Source organism: Macrotis lagotis, chromosome 1 (assembly GCF_037893015.1).
Source record: "Macrotis lagotis isolate mMagLag1 chromosome 1, bilby.v1.9.chrom.fasta, whole genome shotgun sequence".
Classification (NCBI taxonomy): Eukaryota; Metazoa; Chordata; class Mammalia; order Peramelemorphia; family Peramelidae; genus Macrotis; species Macrotis lagotis.
Genome location: NC_133658.1, coordinates 923714158 through 923740261, shown reverse-complemented (window position 1 = coordinate 923740261; position 26104 = coordinate 923714158). Strand labels below are relative to the sequence as shown.

The window sequence follows — 26104 nt, the reverse complement described above, 5'->3', positions numbered from 1 at the left end:
CTCTCAAAACCTCAATTGGTCAAGTGGAAAACTCTTTCCAAAATAGAATTGACCGATTGGAAAAGAAGGTGCCAAAGGAAAATGAAAAAAATTCTTCTATAAAAAAAAAGAATGGAGTCTGTGGAAACTAAGGACTTCATGAGAGAGCAGATATCTGCGAAACAAAACCAAATAATAGAAAAAAATAGAAGAAAAAGTAAAATACCTCATTAGCAAAACTTCTGACCTTGAGAATAGTTTGAGAAGGGACAACCTGAAATTTATAGATCTTCTTGAAAACATCAAAGAGAAAAACAGCCTGCACTTAATATTACAGGATTTAGTGATGAAAAATTGCCCTGATATCATGGAAACAGTGGGGAAAATAGTTATTGAAAGAATGAATCAATGCCCTCTGAAAAAAAAGATACTAATATGAAGACACCAAGAAATATTGAGGCCAAATTACAGAACTATCCAATAAAAGAGAAAATCCTGCAAGCAGCCAGAAGAAATAATTTAAATACCAAGGAGCCACAGAAAGGATTACGCAGGACCTAGTTGCATAACCATTAAGGAATGAAAGGACCTGGAACAGATATTCCACAGAGCAAGGGAGCTTGGAATGCAGCCAAGGATCCATTATCCATCAAAGTTGAATCTTTTCTTTCAGGGAAAAAGATGAAGATTTAATGAAATGGAAGACTTACAACAATTCCTGATGAAAATACCAGAACTGAATAGAAAATTTGGACATCAAACAGGAGTTTCAAGAGATACATGAAAAAGTAAAAAGAAAGGGGGTGGGTAAAGGAAAATACTGTGAAATATGGATAAAGGGAAATAAAGTGGAAAAATACAACCAGAGGGAAGGCAACACGGAGGGCAATAAAGAGTTAGTAGTTATAACTTTGTGAATGGAATGAATTCTTTCTAAAAACAAAAGCAAATAGCAAAGTGGATCAAAAATCAGGTGCCTACAATATGCTGCTTACAAGAAACTCATTTGAAACAGAGAGATACATTTAGAGTAAAGGTAAAAGGTTGGAGCAAAATATATTTTACTTCAGCTGAAGTGAAAAAAACAGGGGTAGCAATCCTTATCTCAGACAAAGCAGCTGCAAAAATAGTTTTTTTTGCAAGGCAAATGGGGTTGTGTCTTGCCCAAGACCCCACCGCTAGGTAAAAAAATAGTTTTAAAAGAGATAAGAAAGGAAAATATATATCCTCCTAAAAGTTTCCATAGATAATAAAGTGATTTCAATACTGTATATGTATGCACCCAATGGAACAGTATTCAGATTCTTAGAGGGGAAGTTGAAAGAGCCAGAGGAAGACATAGACAGCAAAACTCTACTAGTGGGAGACCCCAACTTCCAGCTCTCAGAGATAAATCAAATCATAAAATAAACAAGAAAGAAGTTAAGGAGCTAAACAGATTGTAAGAAAACTTAGATATGATAGACCTATGGAGGAAACTGAATGGGGATGGAAAGGAATATATCTTTTTTCTACACAGCATGGTACTTATACAAAAATTGACTATGTACTAGGGCATAAAAACACGATAATCAATTGCAGAAAGGTAGAAATAGTGAATACATCTTTCTCAGTTCATAATTCAATAGAAATCATATGTAAAATTGGGCCAGGGACATATAGAACCAAAACTAATTGGAAAACTGAATAACCTCATTTTAAAGAATGAGTAAATCAAACAACAAATTATAGAAAAAATTATTTCATCCTGGATAATGACAATAATGAAGCAACCTGCCAAAAGCTATGGGATTTATTCAAAGCAACTGTCAAGGATATCTTTAAATGCTGACAAAAATAAATTAGAGAACAAAAAAAAATTGAACTAAATATGGAACTAAAAAAATTAAAGAACAAATTAAAAAACCCAATTTAATAACAAATTAGAAATTCTAAAAATTAAAGGAGAAATTAATAAAATTGAAAGCAAGAAAACTATTGAACTAATAAATTAACCCAAGAGCTGGATTTATGAAAAAACCAACAAAATCGAGAAATCTCTGGTCAATTTGATTTACAAAAAAGAAAGAAGAAAACCAAATTGCTTATATCATAAATGAAAAAGGTGAACTTACCACCAATGAGCAGGAAATTAAAGTAATAATTTGGAATTATTTTACCTAACAATAAATTTGACAATCTAAGTGAAATGGACAATTATTTACAAAAAATATAAGTTGCCCATATTTAATGAATAGGAAATTAAAAAACTAAATAACCCTATCTCAGAAAAAGAAATTCAACAAGCCATTATTGAACACCCTAAGAAAAATTCTCCAGGGCCAGATGGAATCAAAAGTGAATTTTATCATACATTTAAGGAACAATTGGTTTCAATTCTATATAAACTCTTTGGAAAAAATACATGATGACAGAGCACTATCTAACTCTTTCTGTGACACCAATATGGTGCTGGTACCTAATTCATAAAGAGTTAAAATGGAGAAAGACAATTCTAAACCTATCTCATTGATGAATATAAATGCAAAAATCTTCAATAAATTTTTAGCAAAATGATTCCAACAAGTTATTACTAGGATGATGCATTATGATCAAGTAGGATTTATACCAGGAATGCAGCATTGGGTCAACATTAGGAAAACTGTTAGGTTTGTTGTTGATATAATTGAGTATACTATCAGAAATCATATGAGCATATCAATAGAAGCTGGAAAAGCTTGTGACAACATACAGCACCCATTCCTACTAAAAACACCATAGAGTGTAGAATAAATGGACCATTCCTTAGAATAATAAATAGTGTCTATCTGAAACCATCAACAAGCATTGTATTCAGTAGGGAGAGGCTAGAGGCATTACCAATAATATCAGGGGTAAAACAAGGATACCCAGTATCACCACTACTCTTCAATATTATATTAGAAGTGTTAGCTACAGAAGTAAGAAAAGAAAAAGAAATCGAAGGAATTAGAATTGGGAAGAGACAAAACTCTCACTCTTTGCAGATGACATGATGGCATACCTAGGGGATCCCAAGATATCATCCAAAAAACTACTGGAAAAAATTAGCAATTTTAGCAAAGTTGCAGGATATAAAATAAACCTTCATGAGTCCTCAACTCTCCTGTATATATGACTAGCAAGAACTACTAAGAGAAATGCAATTCAAAGTAAACTCAGACAATATAAAATACCTGGGAGTCTATTTGCCAAGGAAGATTCAGAAACTTTTTGAAAACAATTACAAAACACTTCTCACAAAAATTAAATCAGATTTAAATAACTGGGCAAACATCAACTGCTCATGGATAGGACAAGTTAATATTATAAAAATGACAATTCTACCAAAACTATACTACCTGTTTAGTACCTTACTAATCAAAAATTCCAAAAAAAATACTTTAGAGTTGGAAAAAGTTGTAAGTAAATTCATATGGACAAATAAAATATAAAGAATTTCCAAGGATTCAATGGGAAAAAAAATGTAAGAGAAAGTTGCTTAGCCCTACCTGATCTAAAATTATATTATAAAGCATCAATCATCAAAACTGTCTGGTATGGGGTACCTAGGTGGCGCAGTGAATGGAGCACTGGCCCTGGAGTCAGGAGTACCTGAGTTCAAATCCGGCCTCAGACACTTAATAATTATTTAGCTGTATGGCCTTGAGCAAGCCACTTAACCCCATTGCCTTGCAAAAACCTAAAAAAAAGAACTGTCTGGTATTGGATAGGAAATAGAGTAGTAGACCAGTGGAATAAACCAGGTGCAATAGCAGGAAACAATTTTAGTTATCTACTGTTTGATTAACCCAAGGAATCCAGCTATTGGGATGAAAATTATTCTTCAATAAAAAACTGCTGCGGAAAATTGGACATTAGTATGGAATAAATTTAGATTAGACTAGCACCTCATGCCCTATACCAAGATAGGATCAAAATGGATTCAGGATTTAGACATAAAAACAATACTATAAGCAAATCAGAAGATCAAGGAGTAGTTAACCTGTCAGATCTATGGAAAGGGAAGCAGTTTATGACTAAGGAAGAAATGGAGAACATCACTAAAACCAAACTAGATGATTTTGATTACATTAAATTAAAAAAAAAAACATTTGCTTATACAAAACCACTGTAACCATGATCAAATGTAGTAAGCTAGGAAACTATCTTTACAACTACTATTTCTGACAAAGGTCTTATTCCTATAACATACAGAGAACTGTGTCAATTTTTTTTTAAAAAAAAGCCATTCCCCATATGACAAACAGTCAAAGGATATGCAATGACAATTTACAGATGAAAACATCAAAGTGATCTATAATTATATGAAAAATTGCTCTAAATCATTACTTATTAGAGGAATGTAAATTGATACACCTCGGAGGTACCACCTCATACTTCTCAGACTGACTAATATGAACAGAAAGGACAATGATCATTGTTGGTAGGGTTGTGGGAAATATGGGACACTAATACATTGCTGGTAGAGCTGTGAACTCATCCAATGTTTCAGGAGAGCAGTCTGGAACTATGCCCAAAGGGCAACAAAAACGTGCATACCCTTTGGTTCAGCAATACCACTACTGGTTCTATACCCTGAAGAGATGATGAAAAAGGGTAAAGACATCACTTGAACAAAAATATTCATAGTAGCCCTGTTTGTGGTGGCAAAGATTTGGAAATCAAGTAAATGTCCTTCAATTAGTAAATGACTTAGCAAACTGTGGTATATGTAAGTCATAGAACACTATTCTTCTATTGGAAACCAGGAGGGAGGAGAGTTAAGGGAAGCCTGGAAGGATTTGCATGAACTGATGCTGAGTGAGATGAGCCAAACCAAAAAAACATTGAAACATTGTACACCCTAACAGCAACATGAGGGTGATGATTAACCTTGATGGACTTGCTTATTTCATCAGTGCAACAAACTGAGACAATTAGGGTCTGCCTGTGATGGCGAACACCAACTGTATTCAGAGAAAGAACTGTGGAGTTTGAACTAAGACCAAGGACTATTACCTTTAATTTAGAAAAAAGAAAAGATATTTTACTGTCTGATCTTGTTATCTCTTATACTTTACATTTCTTCCTTAAGGATATTTCTCTCTCATCACATTCAATTGGCATTAATGTATGCCATGGAAACAATATAGAGACTAGCAAATTTCTTTCTGTGGTGGGTGGGGGGAGGGAAGTAAGATTAGAGGAAAAATTATAAAACTCAAAATAAAAACATTAAAAAAAATGAAAACAAGAGACTGCATCATATCAAGCGAGGAGGTCAGTGCTGTTAATTGTAAATTTATTTGTTCAGAAAGAAAGTTCATTGCTCTGAGACCCTGGGCCAGAACTCAAGTCAGAACTTTGAACCAGACATATTTGTTCATCATAGGACCAAAAGCTATCTGAAACTGTTCTACCCTCCAGGTGCTGAAAAGAAAACTATAACTACCATTCAGTCACCCAAGAATCTCATTAAATGTTTCTTACTTGGTCAATAGGCAAAATAGTTAGAACAATACCCCAGGGCCTCAATCTTATCAAAGCTCATTAGAAGTTGGCTGGTGCCTTTGCGGAGTTTTTATTTAAGTAGCCCCCATGGATTATGACAGGAAAGAATTCCTTATGTCATTATCTATATAGATTCTCAATCCTCTCTTGCCAGAATGTCATCATCCTATGAGTGTTGACAGAAAAATATCATTTTGCAGGCTCTTACAGAGATAATCAGACAGGCAGAAGGTTTTCTCAGGAGAAAATTGACATTCAGATTGAATATCCTTATATTTAGAATTATAATCCTTATCAGAAGGAAGAAATAGACTTTGACAAAAATATAATTTTTTATATTTTATTTTTTCCAAGTAGATGTTATGAAAGTTTTTCCACTATTACACTGTTGGTGGAGCTGTGAATTCATCCAACCTTTCTGGACAGAAATTTGGAACTACACCCAAAAAGCAACAAAAATGTACCTACCCTTTGATGTAGCAATACCACTACTGGGTCTATACCCTAAAGAGACGATGAAAAGGGGTAAAAACATCACTTGCACAAAAATATTCATAGCAGCCCTGTTTGGCGTGGCAAAGAATTGGAAATCAAGTAAATGCCCTTCAGGTGGCGAATGGCTTAGCAAACTGTGGTATATGTATGTCATGGAACATTATTGTTCTATTAGAAACCAGGAAAGATGAGAATTCAGGGAATCCTGAAGGGATTTGAATGAAATGATGCTGAGCGAGATGAGTAGAACCAGAAAAACACTGTACACTCTAACAGCAACATGGAGGTGATGATCAACCTTGACGGACATGCTTATTCCATCAAGGACAATTTTGGGCTATCTGCAGTGGAGAATACCATCTGTATCCATATAAAGAACCATGGAGTTTGAACAAAGTCCAAGGACTATTTCCTTTAATTTAGAAAAAGAAAACTGATATCTTATTGTTGGACCTTGCTATCTCTTATACTTTATGTTTCTTCTTTAAGGATATGATTTCTCTCTCATAACATTCAATTTGGATCAATGTACAACATAGAAACAATGCAAAGACTGACAAATTGCCTTTTGTGGAGGAGGGAGGGAAGTACGATTATGGGGGAAAATTGTAAAACTCTAAATAAAATCTTTAATAAAAAGATTTTTTTTTACAATAACTGCTTCAAAGCTGCCATATCCTAAATCTTAACAGTACAACTTATTTTATTTCCTGAAAGTAAATTAGGATAAAAACTAAGTTTTGTGGATGAATGAGGCACTGAGTCAAATATTGCTTCTAAATTGAAAGAAGATGACAGGTGTCAATCAATTTTAAAGATATTCATTTGCACTGAAATTATTAATTAAGTATATGCCATGGAAACAATGTAAAAACTAGCAGACTGTCTTTTGTGGGGGTGTGGGGAGAGAAGCAAGATTAAGGGAAAAATTGTAAAATTCAAAATAAATAAAATTTAACAAACAATATATTCATTAAGGTCTCTGAAATGGAGTCTTATTTTGTATTAATTAAGAATAAACCACACATTGGTTGGAATGAATGTTTTAGAAAATAGTTGTTACTTTTTCACTTAGCAATCTGTGTGTTTTTCTATGCCAACATATTCTGCTATGATTCTCATTTCTTCAAAAGATGATCCATATAGACTTTACAATTTATGTAATTTAAGGAAGTTTAGTCCCTGCTTTATTGCCTCTTTAAATAATTGACCAAGTGGAAAATGAATTATCCCCAAATATCTTTTTCTGTCTGATGGCCATAAACAAAACAAAACAAAAAAAGCAATACACTGGAAAATTTCTTGGAATTCAGTAAGAGAACCACAATTACGGTTGTTTTTTCCCTTCTTTTGGCATCTAAGAAGAAAAACAACCTCTATATGGAATAAAAGTTGCTTTTGTAAATGCAATGAAAAACTGATGTTTGCTTTTATCAAGTATTCAATAGCTATTGTATTTATTTTTTGTCAATTTCAAAACTCTCTGTTCCTGGCCTTCCAAACCACCTTCCAAATGTGATGTTTGGGTAATATAAAAGTTAATATTCCTAGAAGTGACCTGAAGACAAAACCAACCAAATTCATTTATATTCAGGAATTGAAATTTAACTCCCCCCACCCGCAGCGCAATAGTTTAAATTATGGAGTAAATTGTGGTTGTCTTTATCAGAAAATAATGTTGATTTATTTCTTCATTATTGAAAAATTAGTTTCTTCATTTCTGCACCATTGGCAAATTGTAGATAGTTATTTCCCCAAAATGTCATGATGAGCTATGGAATTTTACAGGTCAAAACAAAAGCACATCTTAGGAGATAGGTGTAACATACAAATATAGGTACAACTTATGATTTATCCAATAAAATAAAAAGATGATCAGATTTTTATGTTCTTTTGTAATCTTGACATTAAAAATTATTTATTTTGTATTTCTTTTTCCCCCAGTAACAGATAAAAAGCAATTTTAACCTATATTTTTGTAACTTTGAATTATAAATTCTCTTCCTTCCTGCATCCCCATTCTCACTCTTGAGAAAGTAAGCAGTTTGATGGAGGTTATGAATGTGTGGGTATGTTTCAATCTGTTTTCTAAAATCTATCAGTTCTTTCTATGGTAATGGACGGATTCTTCATCATAAGTCTTTCAGAGTTTTTGTGAGTCATTATATTCCTCAGGAAAGCTATGTCCTTCATAATTGATCACTCTACAATATTTGCAGTTACTTTATACACAGGATATTTCACTTTGCATCAGATCAGATGCCTTTCCATGTGTTTCTGAGAGCATCCTGCTCATCATTTCTCATAGCAAAACACATTTTATTATAATCACACATCATAGGTTGTTCAGCTATTGCTCAACTAATGGACATCCCTTCAATTTCTAATTCCTTCCTATCAGAAATGAGCTGCCTCAAATATCCTTGCTCATATAGGTTCTTTGTCTTTTTTAGAATCTCTTTTGTGATACAGTACTAGTTGTGATATTGATAGATCTAAGATACTGCATGATTTTATAACCATTTGGGAATAGATCTCAATTTATCTACAGAACTTTTGAATCAGGTCACAACTCCAACAGCAATTCACTAATGTTTCATTCTTTCTCCATAATCTCTATCATTTATCATTCTCTTTTGATATCCAATGTGATGGGTATAAGGTAGTACTTCAAAATTTTCATTTCTCCTATCAAAAATGAGTTGGAACATATTTCTATCACTATAGATAGCATTGATAGTATCATCTAAAGTTAGTCACATCCTTTGTCTATTCATCAATTGGGGAATATCTTATTTTCAAAATTTGCCTCAGTTCTCTTTATGTTTTGTAAATTAGACCTTTTTTCAGATTAGCTTCAAAAACTTTTTCACAGTTACTATTACTGATTTAATTTTCTTTCATTCCTTTTCCCCAACCCCATATACTCTTTTGTCTCTCTCCTTTTACCCTTTCCTTCCTCACATGATTTGCTTCTGACTAGCTTTACCCTGAATCTGCCCTCCCTTTCATTATTCCCCCTTTCTTATCTCTTTCCTGTATGACTTTCCTGCAGATAAGATAGATTTCAAAACAACTGAGTATGTCATTCCCACATTGAGACAGTTCTGATGAAAATAAAGATTACTTACTTCCTTTCACCTTCCCTGTCTTGCATTCCACTGTAAAAGCTTTTTTTTTAACTGGGAGATTATTTACTCTATTCTCCTCTTCTTAATTTTATTATGTTTAGATATCATCTATTTATGTGAAAATCACATTATTTGTACTCTCTATTTAGATGTATAAATATATACTTATATCTACATATATATATACACACACACACATGCAAATGTATTTGTTCTCTTTATCTGCCCTAAAAATGGAAAAGTTCTTAAGAGGTATAAATATTATCTTCCCTTGAAGGATTATGAACTGCTCAACACCATTAAGTCACAAATTACTTCCCTTTCCTTTTATTTTTTTAAAAACTATCTTGATTCTTGTATTTGAAGATTTCATTTTCTAGTCTGCTCTGACTTTTTCATCAAAAATTATGTATTTTTTTACTGAATGACCATTTCCCCCTTAAATAATAGGCTCAGTTTTGCTATAGAATTAATTTTGGCTTATAATCCAAGCTCTTTTGCCTTCCAGAGTATCAGATTTCAAGTCTGACTATCCTTCAAGGTTAGAAGCTGCTAAATTTTGTGTTAAACTTGTGTGACTGCATGGTACTTGTATTATTTCTTTCTTGCTGCTTGCAATATTCTTTCTTAGACCTTGGAATATTAGAATTTCACTTATAATATTACTGAAAATTTTCATTTTGGGATATCTTTCAGAAGGGAATTGGTAGAAAGTTTCTTTTGGGTAATTTTAACTTTTAAGTAATTATTTTCTTCCTTGAGATTTTGTACTTCTTTTGCTATCTTGCTAGTTCCACTATTTAAGGAATTGTATTTTTCTTTTTGACTGAGCTGTTTCACTATTTCCTTTTCCACTTGGCCAGTTCTGCTTTGTTTTAAAACATTCTTCTAAATATTAGATGTTTATATCACTTTTTATCTTTAGTTTGTTTTTCTAGGTATTTCTTTCACTATTTTGCTGTACTGCCTTACCAATCTGCTGATTTGTTTTTCATGATTTTTTTTGTATCACTTTCAGTTGCTCATCAAATTTTTCCTTTACCTCTTTGACTTGATTTTGATTGTCCATCTCAAAATTTTTCAATGGCCTGGGACAATTTTATATTTTTCTTGGAGGCTTTAGGAACTTTGATTTTTCTATCTTCTTCTAATGGTGTGTTTTCATCTTCTTTGTCACCATAGTAATTTTCTATGGTCAGTTTTTTTCTACTTATTTTCCATTCTCACAGGCTATGGCTTCATTTTCACCCTTTGATAAAGTAAGACCATGTTTCCAGTTTGAAGACCACCCTGTCCCAAACTTCTAGGATTTTAAGCATTTATACTGAGAGATACTTCTGGGGACCTCTAAATTTTCAGTTCTTCCAAAGGGATATGATGTAAGGAGTGGTGTTTCCTACTTGCCTGGCCTCTGCTCTGGTCTATGAATGATCACAAGAACTATTTTCTACTCTGAAATGGTGATGAGAATCCTTACTACCCACATTTTTCTAGCTCTGGTGTGCTAGTATACCTCCTAGCCCTGGAACAGTCACCCATAATTGGGATCATATTGGAGTCTGGGTAAAGTAACAGAATCCTGCTTAAGTACTAGCACAAAGATACCCTATTATCTCCTTTTGACTGGTTGTTTGATCAACTTACCAACTGTTGACTGAGAAATCTGGAATTAGTTGCTTCTAGTGCTGATTTTGTGACTCGCAAAGTCTGCTCCTGTTTTGTTGGAGTCTAGGTTCGGCCGATATGGGGTGTGTCAGATTGGGCTCCTCTCTCATCCTGGTTAGACAGATCTTTCCAACCTTCTAAGTTATATTTGGTGTCTCTGCATGAGAAATCTGGCAATCATCAATGTTGCTGTTGGTTCGGTTTCTCAAAGATCAGTTCCTGGATTGCTAGGGGTTGGTCTACATTTACCTGGCCATTACTGCATTGATCTTTTCTCTCACCCTGGTGAAACATATCTGTCTTGACAACCTGGTAAGTTGGATTGAACTGAAAAATAATTTCCAGTGTCTTTTTGTGTGTTCTGTTGCTCTAGAACTTGATTTATTATTTAAAACGTATTTGGAGGAGGTTGGGGGAAGAGTTCATGCAAGTCCTTGCCTTTACTCTGGCATCTTGGTTCAATCGTGATATTTCTAAAAGATATTTCTTAATAAATGTAAAGTCAGGCCACTAAGTGGAATATAATAACAATTTACTAACATTCATGTCAGAAATTGAATTTATAAATAGACACAATTCCTTATTATAAGGCGAAGCTAAGAAATGTGAATTTTGGGAAAATGGTATAACTAGATACATTCAGTATTTATGGGCTGTTCATGAAGGACTAGCACCTTTGCTCTGAGATCCTGCTGAATTTGGTATCCACTTTTCACTTAACCTCCCAATTGTGACTCCAAGAAGTTACAGAATGTTTGTGGCCACATTTTTCAGATATTCTAAACTAAGTTGAAAGTAACCAACAGACCTCAAAAACATAAATGAGTCAGAGGGATACCTACTCCAAGCATCTGGAGACTAAGATGGGTCAGAATGCTTTGTTCCAACAGTCATGCAGCAAGGGGAGTTATTAAAGCATTAAAGAAGATGTGTGTGTGTGTATATATATATATATATATATATATATATATATATATATATATATGTATATATATATATATGAACAATATGCAATATATATTGCATAAAAATATATATTTTGGATTCAAGATTCAATGATTAGGATTTTCACTAATGAAACGATTATAGGCAAAGAAACATCTACCATAAGGCTTGTATAAACAGTTCATATAAGTATGTAAGATGTGCTATGTGTCAGAATCATTTCTAAAAAATTTCTTTTTAGTTTTTTTTGCAAGGCAATGGGGTTCAGTGGCTTGCCCAAGGACACACAGCTAACTAATTAAATGTCTGAGACCAGATTTGAACTCAGGTACTCCTGACTCCAGGGCCAGTACTCTATCCACTGTGCCACATAGCTGCCCCTGTTTCCCAAAATTTTATGAGAACTTGAGAGTGTAAGTGAACACACATTACATAGACCAGTGATGATTGCAATCATCTTTGCAAAAGTTTTTGCTTATAATTTCTGACTTTTTACTGCTCAGTGGGTTCTCTGTTGCTCCAGTAAACAGACCAGATTTGGTTCATACAGTTTCAGGGCAATTTAACCAGCTCCTTTCTCGCATCATGAGATGAGCAATGAGTTATTTTACAAAACTTGCTCAGATACCCAGGGATCTGGCTTCAGTCCATTATCTATGACCTAGACCACCTATTATTTCTGATATTTTATCTATGTAGAGAATAGGAAGAGAGAGACGCAGAACAGATGATAGTCAAACGTCACAATTTGGTTATAATGGTTTTTTCTTTGCTTTTATGATTTCTGTCCGCTATGAATAGTAGTCTTCCTGGAATATGCCCTACATCTTAATCTAGTCAACAAGCTTATTTGCTTACCAAAGAAATGAATAACAGGCTTAAGGTGAATCATATGCCATTTGCAGGAAAAGATCATGTAAGGTTTTTATTTTTATTTGTGCTTTTCAATGGGGTGAAATGGGTATAATTATAAGCAGTAGAAAATGAGTAAATAGAAAGGGAAATATTAAAATTAGTGATAGGTTAAGGATAAAAGAAGGGAAACAAGCTATAGGAGAATACTTGAAAAAATGTGAGATGGAGTGAAATAGGAGGTAATTGGAAAGGAATAAGAGTGATGTGAGATGAGGAAAAAGAGAGAAAAAGAGCTTCTTTTCTATTTTTTTTTCCTGTTAGCCATTAGATAAAGAATTCACCTGAGAGGGCCGGGGGTTGGTGGGGGAGGTAAGTTACAGCATGAATGAAAAAGTTTTCAAGAGCAATTGTGGGGAATATGATAGTTACTTGATACGTCAGATATAGTAGTATATCCCAGTAGAGTACATGGCAAGTTGAGATGGTGAATCATCAACATGTACTTCCTCTCTTCAGAATGATGACATGATTCTCTTCATTTTTGTTAAACTTAAACTTACTGTACACATTACTGAAAGTAGTAGGTGATAGCAATTATTCAAGGCTGAATACAAGCCGTGTACAAGTGGCAGGAGGAGGACTCAAGAGAAGCTTACAGTGGCTACTGTGAACAAAGCACATTCTAATAACAAAAAATAAATATTGAAAAGGTAGACAGTCCAGGCTCCTTAGAACTTCATGTTCTTTGAGAAAAATAACAAAATCAAATGTACTAGAGAAATAAATTTGTTAATAAAGGAAAAATGGGAAGCAGAAGTTGGATAGCTTGAAAGATAAATTGATAACATCAAGATATACACGTATGTGTACATGTGTTTTTATATATAACAGTATATATGTATTATATACATACAAATTATCTTAGCTTTGAAATATGTATATGACATTATAAATGTAAAAATATTAGGATGAAAACTTATAGAAGGATTACATTCTATGTTAGTAGAGAGATGAATTCACATTTCAATCAATAATCCCACATCCTAGCTAATTGTATTCAGTGGTTCAAAAGGAAAACCCAAATTCATCTGCAACTAACCATCACAAGTTACCTATGTATCATATATAACCTTTTCATCCTATGAAAAAGCTATTTTTGTTTCCCAATGCAGATCAACAGTGTGTTTTTTGGTGTGAGTGCTGTGTGTGTGTGTGTGTGTGTGTGTGTGTGTGTGTGTGTGTGTGTGTGTGTACAGTTAGCTGTTTGAGAATAAGCCCTGCTTAGCATGGAGGAGCAGGATTCTAGATAACTGATCAGTGTGGATTTCACTAATAGTATTATACTGTTAAGTGATACTCCCAATGATGCAGTTTGATAGTATATTTGATGCAGTCATGATGAAAAGATATTATGCCATGAATCAGAGATGTTTTAAAAATTATCTTAACATCAGGTTGTTAGCTTCTACAATTGAGATTGTTGTCTATTGGAGGAAATGAAACATGAATCATAACATCATTCTTTATAGAGCTTTTATCAGAATTCATGAAGTAAATTCAATAAATAATTAGATTTTCCTTGGAGCTATCTATAGGTGAGTTAGTTTACTTGATTTTCTCATACATTTAAAGGTAATTTAATTCAACACCCAAAATGTTTGAATGTTACTTTGAATATTTTCCACATTTCTAATATGTCATCCATGGGCATTCAGTCTAATTTTTAAAGGTTTTCATTTCTGTGACTAAGAGTTTTGCCAAAAACCTTCTTCAGGGCACATAAGACATCTTTATTTCTCAGACTGTAGATGATAGGGTTGAGCATGGGAGCAAGAATGGTATATGAAATGGATAAGATCTTGTCCTGTTCTGGAGTATGATAGGATGTTGGTCTCATGTATGTAAATATAAAAGAGCCATAGTACATAACAACTACAACCAGGTGGGAAGAACAAGTGAAGAAGGCTTTTTTCTGGGCCTCTTTAGATTTCATGTGAAGCACGATATGGAGAATCTGCCCATATGAGAAAAGGATAATGGAAAAAGGAATTAGGAAGAAGAATACAGCACTCACATAGACTATGTCTTCATATTGTGATGTATCAACACAAGAGAGTCTCAATATGGCTGGGACTTCACAGAAAAAGTGCTTAAGGATCCTTGGACCACATAATGGAAGAAGTAGTACATAAGTTGTATGTATTATCGAGTTGATGATTCCCCCAAGCCAGCAGCCACCAGCCATACGGGCACTGATTCGATGGTTCATGAGGATGGGGTAACGCAGTGGGTGGCAGATGGCTACATAGCGATCATAAGACATAGCTGTGAGAATTAGGCACTCAGTACCCACGAAGCTGACATAAAAGAAGATCTGGAACCCACAACCTGCAAATGTGATGGATTTCCTGCCAGATATGTAGTTAAAGGCCATCATGGGAACAATATTTGACATGGTTAAGATATCCGTGAAGGAGAGATTACTGAGAAGAATATACATTGGAGTGTGGAGCCGGGTGTCCAGGTAGATAAGAAGAATCAAGACTGTGTTTCCCATTATTGCCACTACAAAAGCGATGAGAATAAGTGACAAAAAGAGCAATCCATACTGGTTTGGATCCAATAATCCTAATAGGATGAAATCTCTCACAAAAGTCTGATTCTTTTCCCCCCTCATCAGAATTATACCCCTTTTTCACCTGTAATCCAAAAGACAAATTTTCAAAAGAGAAGATAAAATAAAATCAAAGTCCAGGATTCAGTCTATGGCTATAAAATAAGGACTGTCTACAGGAAATATTTAATTGTTTTAGCTTAATAAATTACAATTCAATGAAATCAATCACTTGAATTAATTGAGTACTTGGGATGATCAATTCATTGAAGCAATTAATGAAAAAAAATCAATCTGGGTAGCTCTATTTTCCTGTTCCTTTCCTATTTGATCATTTTGCTTTATAGGTAATCAGGAAGCTGATTCAGCCTCTTGGTGACTAGGCTTTCCTCTCACTTAACAGAATGGAACATTTTTCAATACAATGAAGAGATCATACACTATTGGAAGTTACATAAAATATTTATGTTTTGGAAAATAAGGGAAGCATATTAGTAGTAAAAAGTCCCTGAACCAACCAAGGATTATTTTATTCATATCATTATTATAACTCTCATGATCACCATGATGATTATCTTTTTAAAATTACTTTTATTTTCAATTTATAGATTAAAACAAAGATATCCATAAAAAAACAAAAATACTCAAAGTTATTCTTAAGGCACTACTTCTACTTCTATATATGAAGATATCTTGTTTCTTTTCATTTTACCCATGACCATCTTTTTCAGGACTCTCTATGCCTATGTGAGGTCATTGAGCTAAGTATCATTTAGAGTTCAGTAGTATAACATCACGACCAAATACCACCACTTGGCCAGCCATTCCCCAGTTGATGGGAATCCCTGCAATTGTGAGTTCTTTGCTTACACAGAGAGCTGCAAAAAATCCCTATCCATATATAAACTTACAGTTATCATTGAAATTCTCTATAGTTTACTTACTATTTTCTTTCACACTCTCTCCCTGCATTGCCTTCTTTCTCACCCTCACCCTATATTGCCTCCTCTTCCTCCCACTTCCCTTCCCCTCTACTCCTCCAAGATTTTTAATGCCACCCTGTCTCCCAGTGTCCTGTGTAAATCCACACATCACTCATATAGCTGTACCCTCCAAGATCCTAATCTATATCAGTCTCTAAAAGTCCTTTCCTAGACACTCTCCCATTTTTCTTACCTCTCTATATGTTTAGATTTGTACACACTTTCAGTTGTACACATTTCTTATTATTCAACAAAGACGATTGTAAGTTTCCATCATTCCAATCCTTCATCCCCACCATCTTCTGCAGTACTTCTTTTAACTTCTTATTTAATAATTAATTGCTCCCTTTAATCTTTTCTTACTCAATTTTTTAAAGAATCACCCCATCATACACAATTCAGGCCCAGTTTATCTTTCAAAATAACTTAGAATTTTACTTTTCCATGATTTTCCACCATGAATTTATATGTGCTTATATATATATATATATATATATATATATATGTATATATATGTTGGTATGATGTTATGATATTTGACATTTGTTCCTGAAGAAGACTTTGATATCAGGGAGAAGATAACAAGACAAGATAGTGAATTGGATTTGATTGAGGGGACATGTGTGCATGCATGTTCTCTAAATTTTTTCCTCAAACTAAGGTCAAGTTCATACTCCTGTAAGATAAAGATTCTAGTCTCTTCCACTGTTTTTGAAAAATTCATCCAATATATGCCTTCCTCCAATCCTCTGGTACTTGTCCAATTTACCACAATATATCAAATGTCACTGTTACTCACATAACAATCACATCTCCCAAAGCTTTCCGTAGCTGAGCATATAAGTCATTAGATAGGCTGAAAAGTAGAGTAGAAATACAGTCTCATATACTGGCTCTGTGATTTTCTATATATGTGACACTGAGGAAATCACATCTTCTCTGAAGTTATTTTCTCCACTATAAATTGGGTAAAATTTTACCTTACATTGCTGTGATGAGCCATCACATTAGTTTAAGGAAACACTTTGAAATTCTTAGAGAACTCTCCATATCGTTTGTTGTAATTGTTCAATTAAGTCAAATAAGCCTCTTAGTGACTCTATGGACTATAACAAGTCAGACTCTTCTATCATCTGCTATCTCCTAAGTTTGCCCAAGTTCATGTTGATTTTTCCCCAGGACACTTTTGATCCATCTGTTTCTCTGTCATCCCCTTTTTCCTTTTTCCTTTAATCTTTCTCATCATCAGGGACTTCTTTTTTGAGTCCCATCTTCTCATTATAGAGTCAAATTATTTAAGATTAAGCTTCAGTATTTGACATTATAATGAGCTATTCAAATTTAATTTCTTTAAGTACTCACTGATTCAACCTGCTTGGTATTCTAGAGTCTCTTAAAAGTCTCTAGCACCAGAATCCCTTAGTGTCAGTTGGGTAACATTCAGTCATGCCTATAGATCAACTCTCCTAGCCATTCAAAACTGCTGGAAAAACTATGGTTTTGATCATACAGATCTTTTTATGCTCTACAAGAAAACAGCAACTCATTATTACCTTTACCAATAAAATATGGATATTAATATGATTGTTATCTTAATTTATGATTATTTAAGCCAGCTTAATTGAATTCATGAAAACTATGTCTTACTATACTGTCTCCTCTTTAACTCTGACAAATTAATCTGTTATTCATTTTTACTTGCATTCTTTCCAGCAGTAAAGACATTATCCTTGGCAGGAATAAAGAAAGCAAAATATAAACTAATAATATTTCATTTCTCTCCATTATTAGTGATGATCATCTCAACCAAGTCTTTCCTTTTTTTTCTTTTGCTCTTTCACCCAGTAGAAACTAAAATAAAATTCTCCTAATTGCTTTTCTCACTTAAGTCAGTTTATTGTTGCATATAGAAACACAATAAATTCAATATTATCTCTTACACAAATTCCATAAAATTCATCACAAACTGTCTTTCTATCAATACAACTTGGATTTAAAAAAATAAGAAAACTGACTGTAGGTATTTCTACTTCTTTGTCAATCTTGAGCAAAACTGAAAAGATAACCAAATTTGCTTACAGGGTAATTAGTCTCCTAAAGTGATGCTGGTTTTTCCCATACATGGTGCTCCTATGATACCATCTTCTTATACAAATGAATCTTAGGATACATTCTTCTATTATATATGATACAAATCTGCTTTCAGGGGAGCACCTCTAAGTCATTCATGAAAAGGAACTGAATTGGAAGAAATTATGAAATGGTAGAGAATGTATTTTACTGAAGGAATCAACTTACATGTTATATTTTCTAGAACATATTAGTCTAAAAGACATAGAAGTGAATTTATTTTTTTCTAAAATTGCTAAAGAATCCTAGGAGAAGAATGTGGGAAAATGTTGAAGAGAAGAAAGTGGATTTTTGAGACAGGAAGAAGTGGATTGAAATCTGTTATCAATTCCATAATAGATCTTTGACTCTGGTGAATAAAAAACAAAAAATGAAAAAAAAAAAAGCATCTTGCCCTGCTACAAATCAGTTGTAAATTTAAATTATAAATATAAGTAAAATTAGTGAAATTTTGGCATTTGAAAGAATAATTTCTCATAACTGCATTGTGATAGAATATGAATTCCCTGTAGAAAATACTAGGATTGCTATGGATGTTATTGCTCCCTAGTTAAATATTAAGATTTTTCACCTTATGTTAATTGCAAACAGGAAAACAATGAGCAGGACTTAAGGAGACAGTCTTCCAAGCAAGACAGAGGCACTATTCAGATAAACATTGTTTATACATAATAAGCTATGTTGATCAGTTATGGGTAAGATGATCTGCAGTTTCTATCGTTCGTCTCCTAAGGAGGTTAGTTGTCTTCTCTATTCTTTTTCTTAAAATGCAAAATTTTCCCCCAAGGCTATGTGTCCATCTTGGATTATCCCTGCATAGAGGTTTATTGATAAATCCAGAGAATAAAACTTCCTATCTATTCTATATATTTGTCATGCTATTTTAACACTATATTCTTAAGGTTCTTATAATTTAAGGGTTCACAGACATTAGAATCACTTGTATCTATGTTTCTTCCAGTTCTAAGTCTATGATCCCATCTTGATAAAATTAATCAGATAATCCATCCCAGTAAACATAACTTTTTATTTGAATTTAGCAAATAGTAAAGGAGAAGTGTTGTCTTCTTGCCTTTAACAGAAATTAGTCAGGCAATATCAATTTTCTCAGTAATGCTCCCTGGGCTAATAGGAAGGATAAAAACTCTACTAAGCCTTACATTTTTTACAAGATGAAATAAAATATATCCTCTTGTATAGAGAAAGCAATCCTAGACCCTCTCTGCAATTCAGTCAATTCATTGAAATGAGAGAGAAAAAAACTTAAATTGGTGGAAGGACAAAGGGACTATGTATTTTTCTGTTTCTTTTCACAGATGATACTAGAAAGTATTACCTAAATGGTTCCCAATTTCCCCATTCTTATCTCATCCCCTGACCTATCTGTCCTTCTGGGCACTTACCTCTGATTCTTCAAGGAATGAGAATCTAACTGGTGCAAACATATAAACCATGTAAAACAACACTTTCCCAGGCTCAATGAAGTTACTCCCAACTCCTATACTACAGAGAATTAGAGAAATTCAAGGTAGAATTTGCCAGAGTTGGATAATAATTTAAGAGAAAGCATTTTAGTGTAAAAGAAAGAAGAAATGTCAAATGAGGAGTAGTGGGACTAATGGAAAGGGGTGACTTGAATTAGTGAGGTTCCTGGTCAGAGAGTCATTCAAAAAAGAGACTAGATAACTACTTGTCCTCTTCCTATATTGGTTAGAGTTGAACAAACTTACCTCCAAGTTCTCTCTTAGCTCTTGAATTGAGGATTCCAGAATAACTAAAGAGAACCATTCAACCATCAACTGAGTTGCTTCCTAGATTAAATCCTCAATCATGTTTTTTTTTTTCATTTCAAACAATTTTACAGACTAGCTTCATGTAGATACTCCTAATGTATATTGCCTTCTCATTAAAGGGTAACAGTGCAATGAGAAGAGTACTGGATTTGAAGTTTAAGATTCACAGTTCTAAATATCCTGTTAATTACTACTTTCATGATAGTGAACAACTCACTTCAATTTGTAGTTCCTTAATTTTCTTATTTATAAATATGAAGAGTAAAAGGAGGGAGGAAATAAATGACTTATAAATTCCAATCCAAATCTAAAGTCATAATCCTAGGATTCAGGAGGAGGCAAAAATGCCTATTAGAATGTAAATCATGAATGTGCTTGTTGAATGAACTCGAACCTAGAGTAATCATGTGACTCCAGACTATTCTCTAAACTTTTCTGAGTTTCATTGTTTTCATTGATCAAAAGGGGATGATAACTACTCCACATTCATTTTGAAAATCATGAGAAATCAGTATATAAAGAGTTAGGAAACAAATTATTGTTTAAAAGTCATTGCATTGTACCTCCTACAGCAAGTGTTAACAATTACAGAGCGCTATTAAAACACAACTTACTGTTGCTGCTATGGTTATTCTTTGGTTGTGATTAGGTTATATTGAAGAAGATGATCATAGCCAGAAATCAGCTGAACCAGTATCCTATGCACAGGTCTACCCTTGACCTTACCTGTAGTTCCATATTCAATTTAGAAAATTCTTAATAACTTGATATTAAATACATTATAAATCACTGGTACAATTTTGAACATTTATGTTCAAAATCTATTTCTTTAGTGACTGGCCTGATCACATTGACAAAATGTTTGGTAAAAGAATACTCTAAGAATGAAGAAAGTGAATAGCGGCCCTGCCTCTTTCCCACTTTCCATTAAAACTATAAAGTCCAAGGATGCATGAGAAACAAGTCACTACTATTGGAAATGAAGCATATTTGTTGCTCTGAAGCAGAATGAAAATCTCCTTTGAGATTTATTATGGTCTTCAGAGAATCTATTAGCATAGGTAAAACCTTCTGGCATTATAGAGTAATTAAGCCTGTAAATGTTTCCCCAAATAGTTTTGGAACTAAAGGAATTGGGGATGCAAGGAGACCCCACAGTTTATACCAATTAATAGTCACAATCAGAAAAGACTTTAAGATTTACAACTATGATTTCATTTGGTTCTCCCAAATACTGTGGGTTGTTTTTGTTGTTTATTTGTTTAAGTTGAGTTTGACTCCTTTGTGAACCAGTGTGGGGTTTTCTTGGCAAGATCCCTGGAAGAATTTGTCATTTTTTTTCTCCAGCTTATTTTATTGTTATGGAACTTAAGGCATTATACATTATTTGCCAAGGGTCACATAGGTAGTAAGTGTCTTGAAGCCAGATTTGATTTCAAGAAGTTGTCTTCCTGATTTGTAGACTGTTCTCTCCACTCTATCATTTAGATAACAAATCCTCATAGTGATCAGTGTTACACAAACCACTGTGCTCCTAGTATAGACTTTGAGCTCCATACAAATCCTACCCATAAACATTGCAAAACTCACCTCCTTATTGGGATAAATTGGGGAATTGCAAGTGCAATGGCAATTTTGTGATTGACAGCTGGTGTGACTAAAGGATTCCATAAATGAATGAACTTTTCTTTTCTTTGTAAATAAATTAATCCCCAATAAGATCAAAGTTATAATTAAGGAGGAAAGTAAAGTTCAGGGACAGGGAAGAAACTCAATGTTTATCATCACTCTGTTTAATAGTGGCTTTTAAAAAATCTTTTACAAAGGTGTTTTTACTGACAAGATTCCATAAGGACAGAAGTTCAAGATTTTACCCTATCCAACAGGAGACACACTATGTCTAAGTTTATCCTGTTGCTTGGATTAAATTTTGGGCAGTTTCTCCATAGCAATTGCTTAATAATGACCTTTACAGGACAGAAGCATTTCTCAGGACTAATTGAAATTATGGATTTCAATTAAAATTGACATACATTAGTAAGTGTTTGCTGTCTGCCAAGTAATGAGATAGGCACTGAATGTATAAAATAGAACCTGAAATAGGACCTTCCCTAAAGGAATTTTCATAATAAGAAAGGAGATAGAAGCCTGTGCCCTGTAATAAAATTCAAAAAAATAAGTCAAATGATACAAAGGGGTTTATGGAGGGGGAGCATGCCAAGAATTGATGACCTCAGAACATGGCTCTTTAGGATTTGAATCCCAGAGAAGACATAAAGAAAGAGATGTTATCTCAGGCTGAATTGAGGAGAATATGCATTCTAGACCAAGTTTAATATATGAAAAAGATTTCCCCAGGATTATTATTATTATTATTATATATCATACTAATATTTGGTTTAAGATGTGCTGTTTAGTCATTTTTTATTGTATCTGATTCATTGAATTTCATTTTAGGTTTTCCTAGCAAAGAAGATGGCATGACATTTTGCTTTTACAGCTTATTTTACTGATAAGGAAACATTAAACCTGGTTTGGTTTTATTTTTTTTTTGGTTTTTAATCTTTTGCAAGGCCATGGGGTTAAATGACTTGTCATAGGTCACAAAGCTAGGTAATTATTAAGTGTCTTTAGGCTGTATTTGAACTCAGGTCCTCCTGACTCCACAGCCAGTGCTCTATCCATTGCACCACTAGTTGGCCCATCAAACCTGGTTAGATGAGAATGACAGGGAGATACAGAAAGTCCTAAATAGAAAATGAGAATTCCACAGATTTTACCAGCAGGATAGTTTGTCTACTTCATGGAAGACCATACATATTTAATTCCATCAAAGAAAAGTGTGAGTGAGACTTAGAGACAGGTAAGATTCTTGAATAAATAAGAAAGAAGCAATTAGCTTTATGGGAATAGTAACAATCCAAAGTGATTTTATACAGCCATTAAGGCTATGTATGAGCCAAAGAGAGATTATATAATGCTGATCGAGCCGCATTGTTAGAAATAGGGGCAAGATCCCATAGATGGGCTGAACATTTCCATAGTGCTCTTAGTGAGATTATCATCATCCAATGCCAAAGCTACTGACTCATTACTTCAAAGTGAAGTCAATTCATCCCTAGCTGAAGTTCCTACGGAAGAAGTGGATTTGAATGCCATTAGACTCTTTTGATATGTCAAGGCACCTGGTGCTGGTTCTATCCCAGCTGAAATTTGCAAGATGACTGGTCCATTGTTCGTAAAACAGTTAACTGAAATTTTTCAGGTTAAACAACAGGAGAAGTTTATACCCCAGGAGTTTACAGATACCACCACTGTCCATCTCTATAAATGTAATGGGGATAGTTCTGTGATAAACACAAGAGTGTTTCCCTCTTAAACATCGTAGGCCACATTCTTGCCAGTCTTCCTTAATAGGCTGATCCTTCACCTGGAAGAGTGTTAGTGCGGTTGCAGAAACAGTAAAGGAACATGAGGAGCAACATGAGGAGAAAGATAAAGAGCAGAAAAGAGGCAAATCTGACTGAGACCTTAAATACTATCATTTGTGAGGAATTCAGAGAAAATTATATAAAAATTTGGTTACTCAGAGAAGCTCATTAGTATCATATGTCAGTTCTATGACAGCACACTTTCCTATGTTCTGGATAATGGATGAGATTTTTGAGATTTACTGGTCACCAATGGAGTGCCACAAGACTGTGTCGTTTCTCCCATACTGTTTAGTATGAAGCTTTCAGGCATGTTGTCAAGCACCTTCAATGAGCAAAAATGTGACCCCAAAGCCAATTTCTTCATCATGAAAAGACTGCAAGCCAAGACCAAAATGGAGGGAGTATTGCTGCATTATTTTCATTTTCAGATGATTTTATACTCAATGCAGCACCTGAAGCAGAGATGCATTAAATATGGACCAATTCTGCTGCTTGTGCTAATTTAGACTTAAAAGTTAAGAACAAGAAAATACAGGTGCTTTGTCTTTTAGCACCATATGATCCACAGGTGGAACCATAGGTTACAATAAATGTAGAGGTTTTAAATACCGTAGATAAATTCAATTACCTTGCAGTATACTAACCAAAGATACATATTAATAAGGAGGCTGACACACATTTCTAGAGCTAGCTCAGTGTTTAGGAGACTTTGAATGAATGCGTGTGAGAGAAGATGCATTACTTCCAAACTAAAATTGCTGATCTTATCATTGTATACTTATGAAACCTGGAGAGTCTACCAGTGCTATGTCAGAAAAATGAACCCGTTCCATTTTAGTACTCTCAGGAAGATTGTGAAAATCATTTGGTGAGAAAAGTTACCAGATGCTGAGGACCTTCCCCAAAATAAACTGCCAAGCATTACAACTTTGCTATGGAAACCACAACCATAATGGAATGACCATGGTGTTCAAATGTCCAATGAACACTTGACAAAAAGACTCTTTTATGGTGAACTCAAATTGAGGGATTATTAGATCAAAAAGGATAAAAGGACAGTCTTGAGGTCTCTCAAAAAAACTCTGCAATTGATTGTACAGCATTGGGATAGTGTCAGAGAACTGCCCAACTTGATGTACTCTCATCAGAAAGGGTATATTTTCTATGATCTAAAAATAATTGAAGTAGTCCAGTGGAAACAGAAGATACAGAAATTTAGAGAATCTACCCAGGCTATTCACATGATCTATCTGTGGCTGAGCACTCCAAGTTCATATTGGCCTGATCTGTCATAGTCACACATGCTGTAAGCCCTAATATTGTGATGAGGGCAGCTGAGTGGTACAGTGGATGGAGAACTGACCTTGGAGTCAGAAGGAAGGGAGTTCAATTTCAGGTTCAGACACATGATTGTTACTAGCTCTGTGACCTTGGGCAAGTAATTTAATCCTGACTGCCTCACTTTCAATTCCATCTTATATCCAGCCATTGGACCAAGTTGGTCTTAGAAGAGAATGTAAGTCTGGTGACGTAGCACATCCACATCTAACTTGAAACTAATTCACATGTTTGGCATGGCATCATCCCCCTAACATTGCAGTCTTCTTTGAAAATGAAAGACAAATATATATATATATATATATATATATATATATATATATATATATATATATATATATATATCGGGGCCATGAACTATGAACTCCATACTTTCAGCAGAGACCATTTCCCCAAGCATACCCAGTAACATCCCTCCTAACCTGATCCCCAGGCTAACTGTGGACAGCAGAGTAAGGATAACAGTATACAGTTGGTGTCCCCATTGCCTCCATGCCTAGGGAGACGACCTCAAATCAAGATCACTAAAACTCCAGAGAAAGTCTCTAGCACCCCCTACTGGCCAGCCCAATTAGAGTTACTAAACCCAGTGGGCAAAGACCTATATTTTTCAACACCAAATATCTATGAACCAGCCCCTCACCCAAAACACGATCTAAGGAAAATGAAGAAAGGCGAAGTGGAAAGGGTGGGGTTTCAATTACATTGAAAACAAAGGTCTTAACCCAAAGATATCTAGAAAGTCTGAGGAGAATGTGAATTTCTCTCCAGGTCAGAAAGACTCAACTCGATAGAAGAAATCAGTAAGTTGTTTAAAGGTCAATTGGAAAAATAGGGAAAGAAACTGAAGAGAATTTAATACCCTGTAAGAGAAAATTAACATATTGCCAAAAGAAAGCAAATCCTTTGAAAATATCTTTGGACAAATACAAAAAAGAAAATAATTCTCTCAAAATTACAATTGGGCAAATGGAAAACTTCAAAAACAGAATTAACCAATTGAAAGAGGATTTGCCAAAGGTAAATGAAGAAAATTCTTCTCTAAAAAAAAGAATGAAATCTGTGGAAACTAATGACGTCATGAGACTACAAGAATCTGATAAACAAAACAAAACAAAATTTAAAAATAGAAGAAAATGTGGAATACCTCATCAGCAAAACCACTGATCTTGAGAATACATCCTGGAGAGAAAACCTTTTGAATTACTGAGCTTCCTGAAAACACTGAAGA

General features: G+C 34.1%; 1 protein-coding gene across 1 annotated transcript; it reads right to left on the bottom strand.

Annotated features, from left to right (window-relative positions):
* Positions 1-14304: 14304 nt before the first annotated feature.
* LOC141509671 (olfactory receptor 2AJ1-like) lies at positions 14305-15138 on the bottom strand. Its single transcript, XM_074219384.1, has one exon. The coding sequence runs from the start codon at positions 15136-15138 to the stop codon at positions 14305-14307; it is 834 nt and encodes a 277-aa protein (XP_074075485.1).
* Between the last annotated feature and the right edge of the window lie 10966 nt (positions 15139-26104).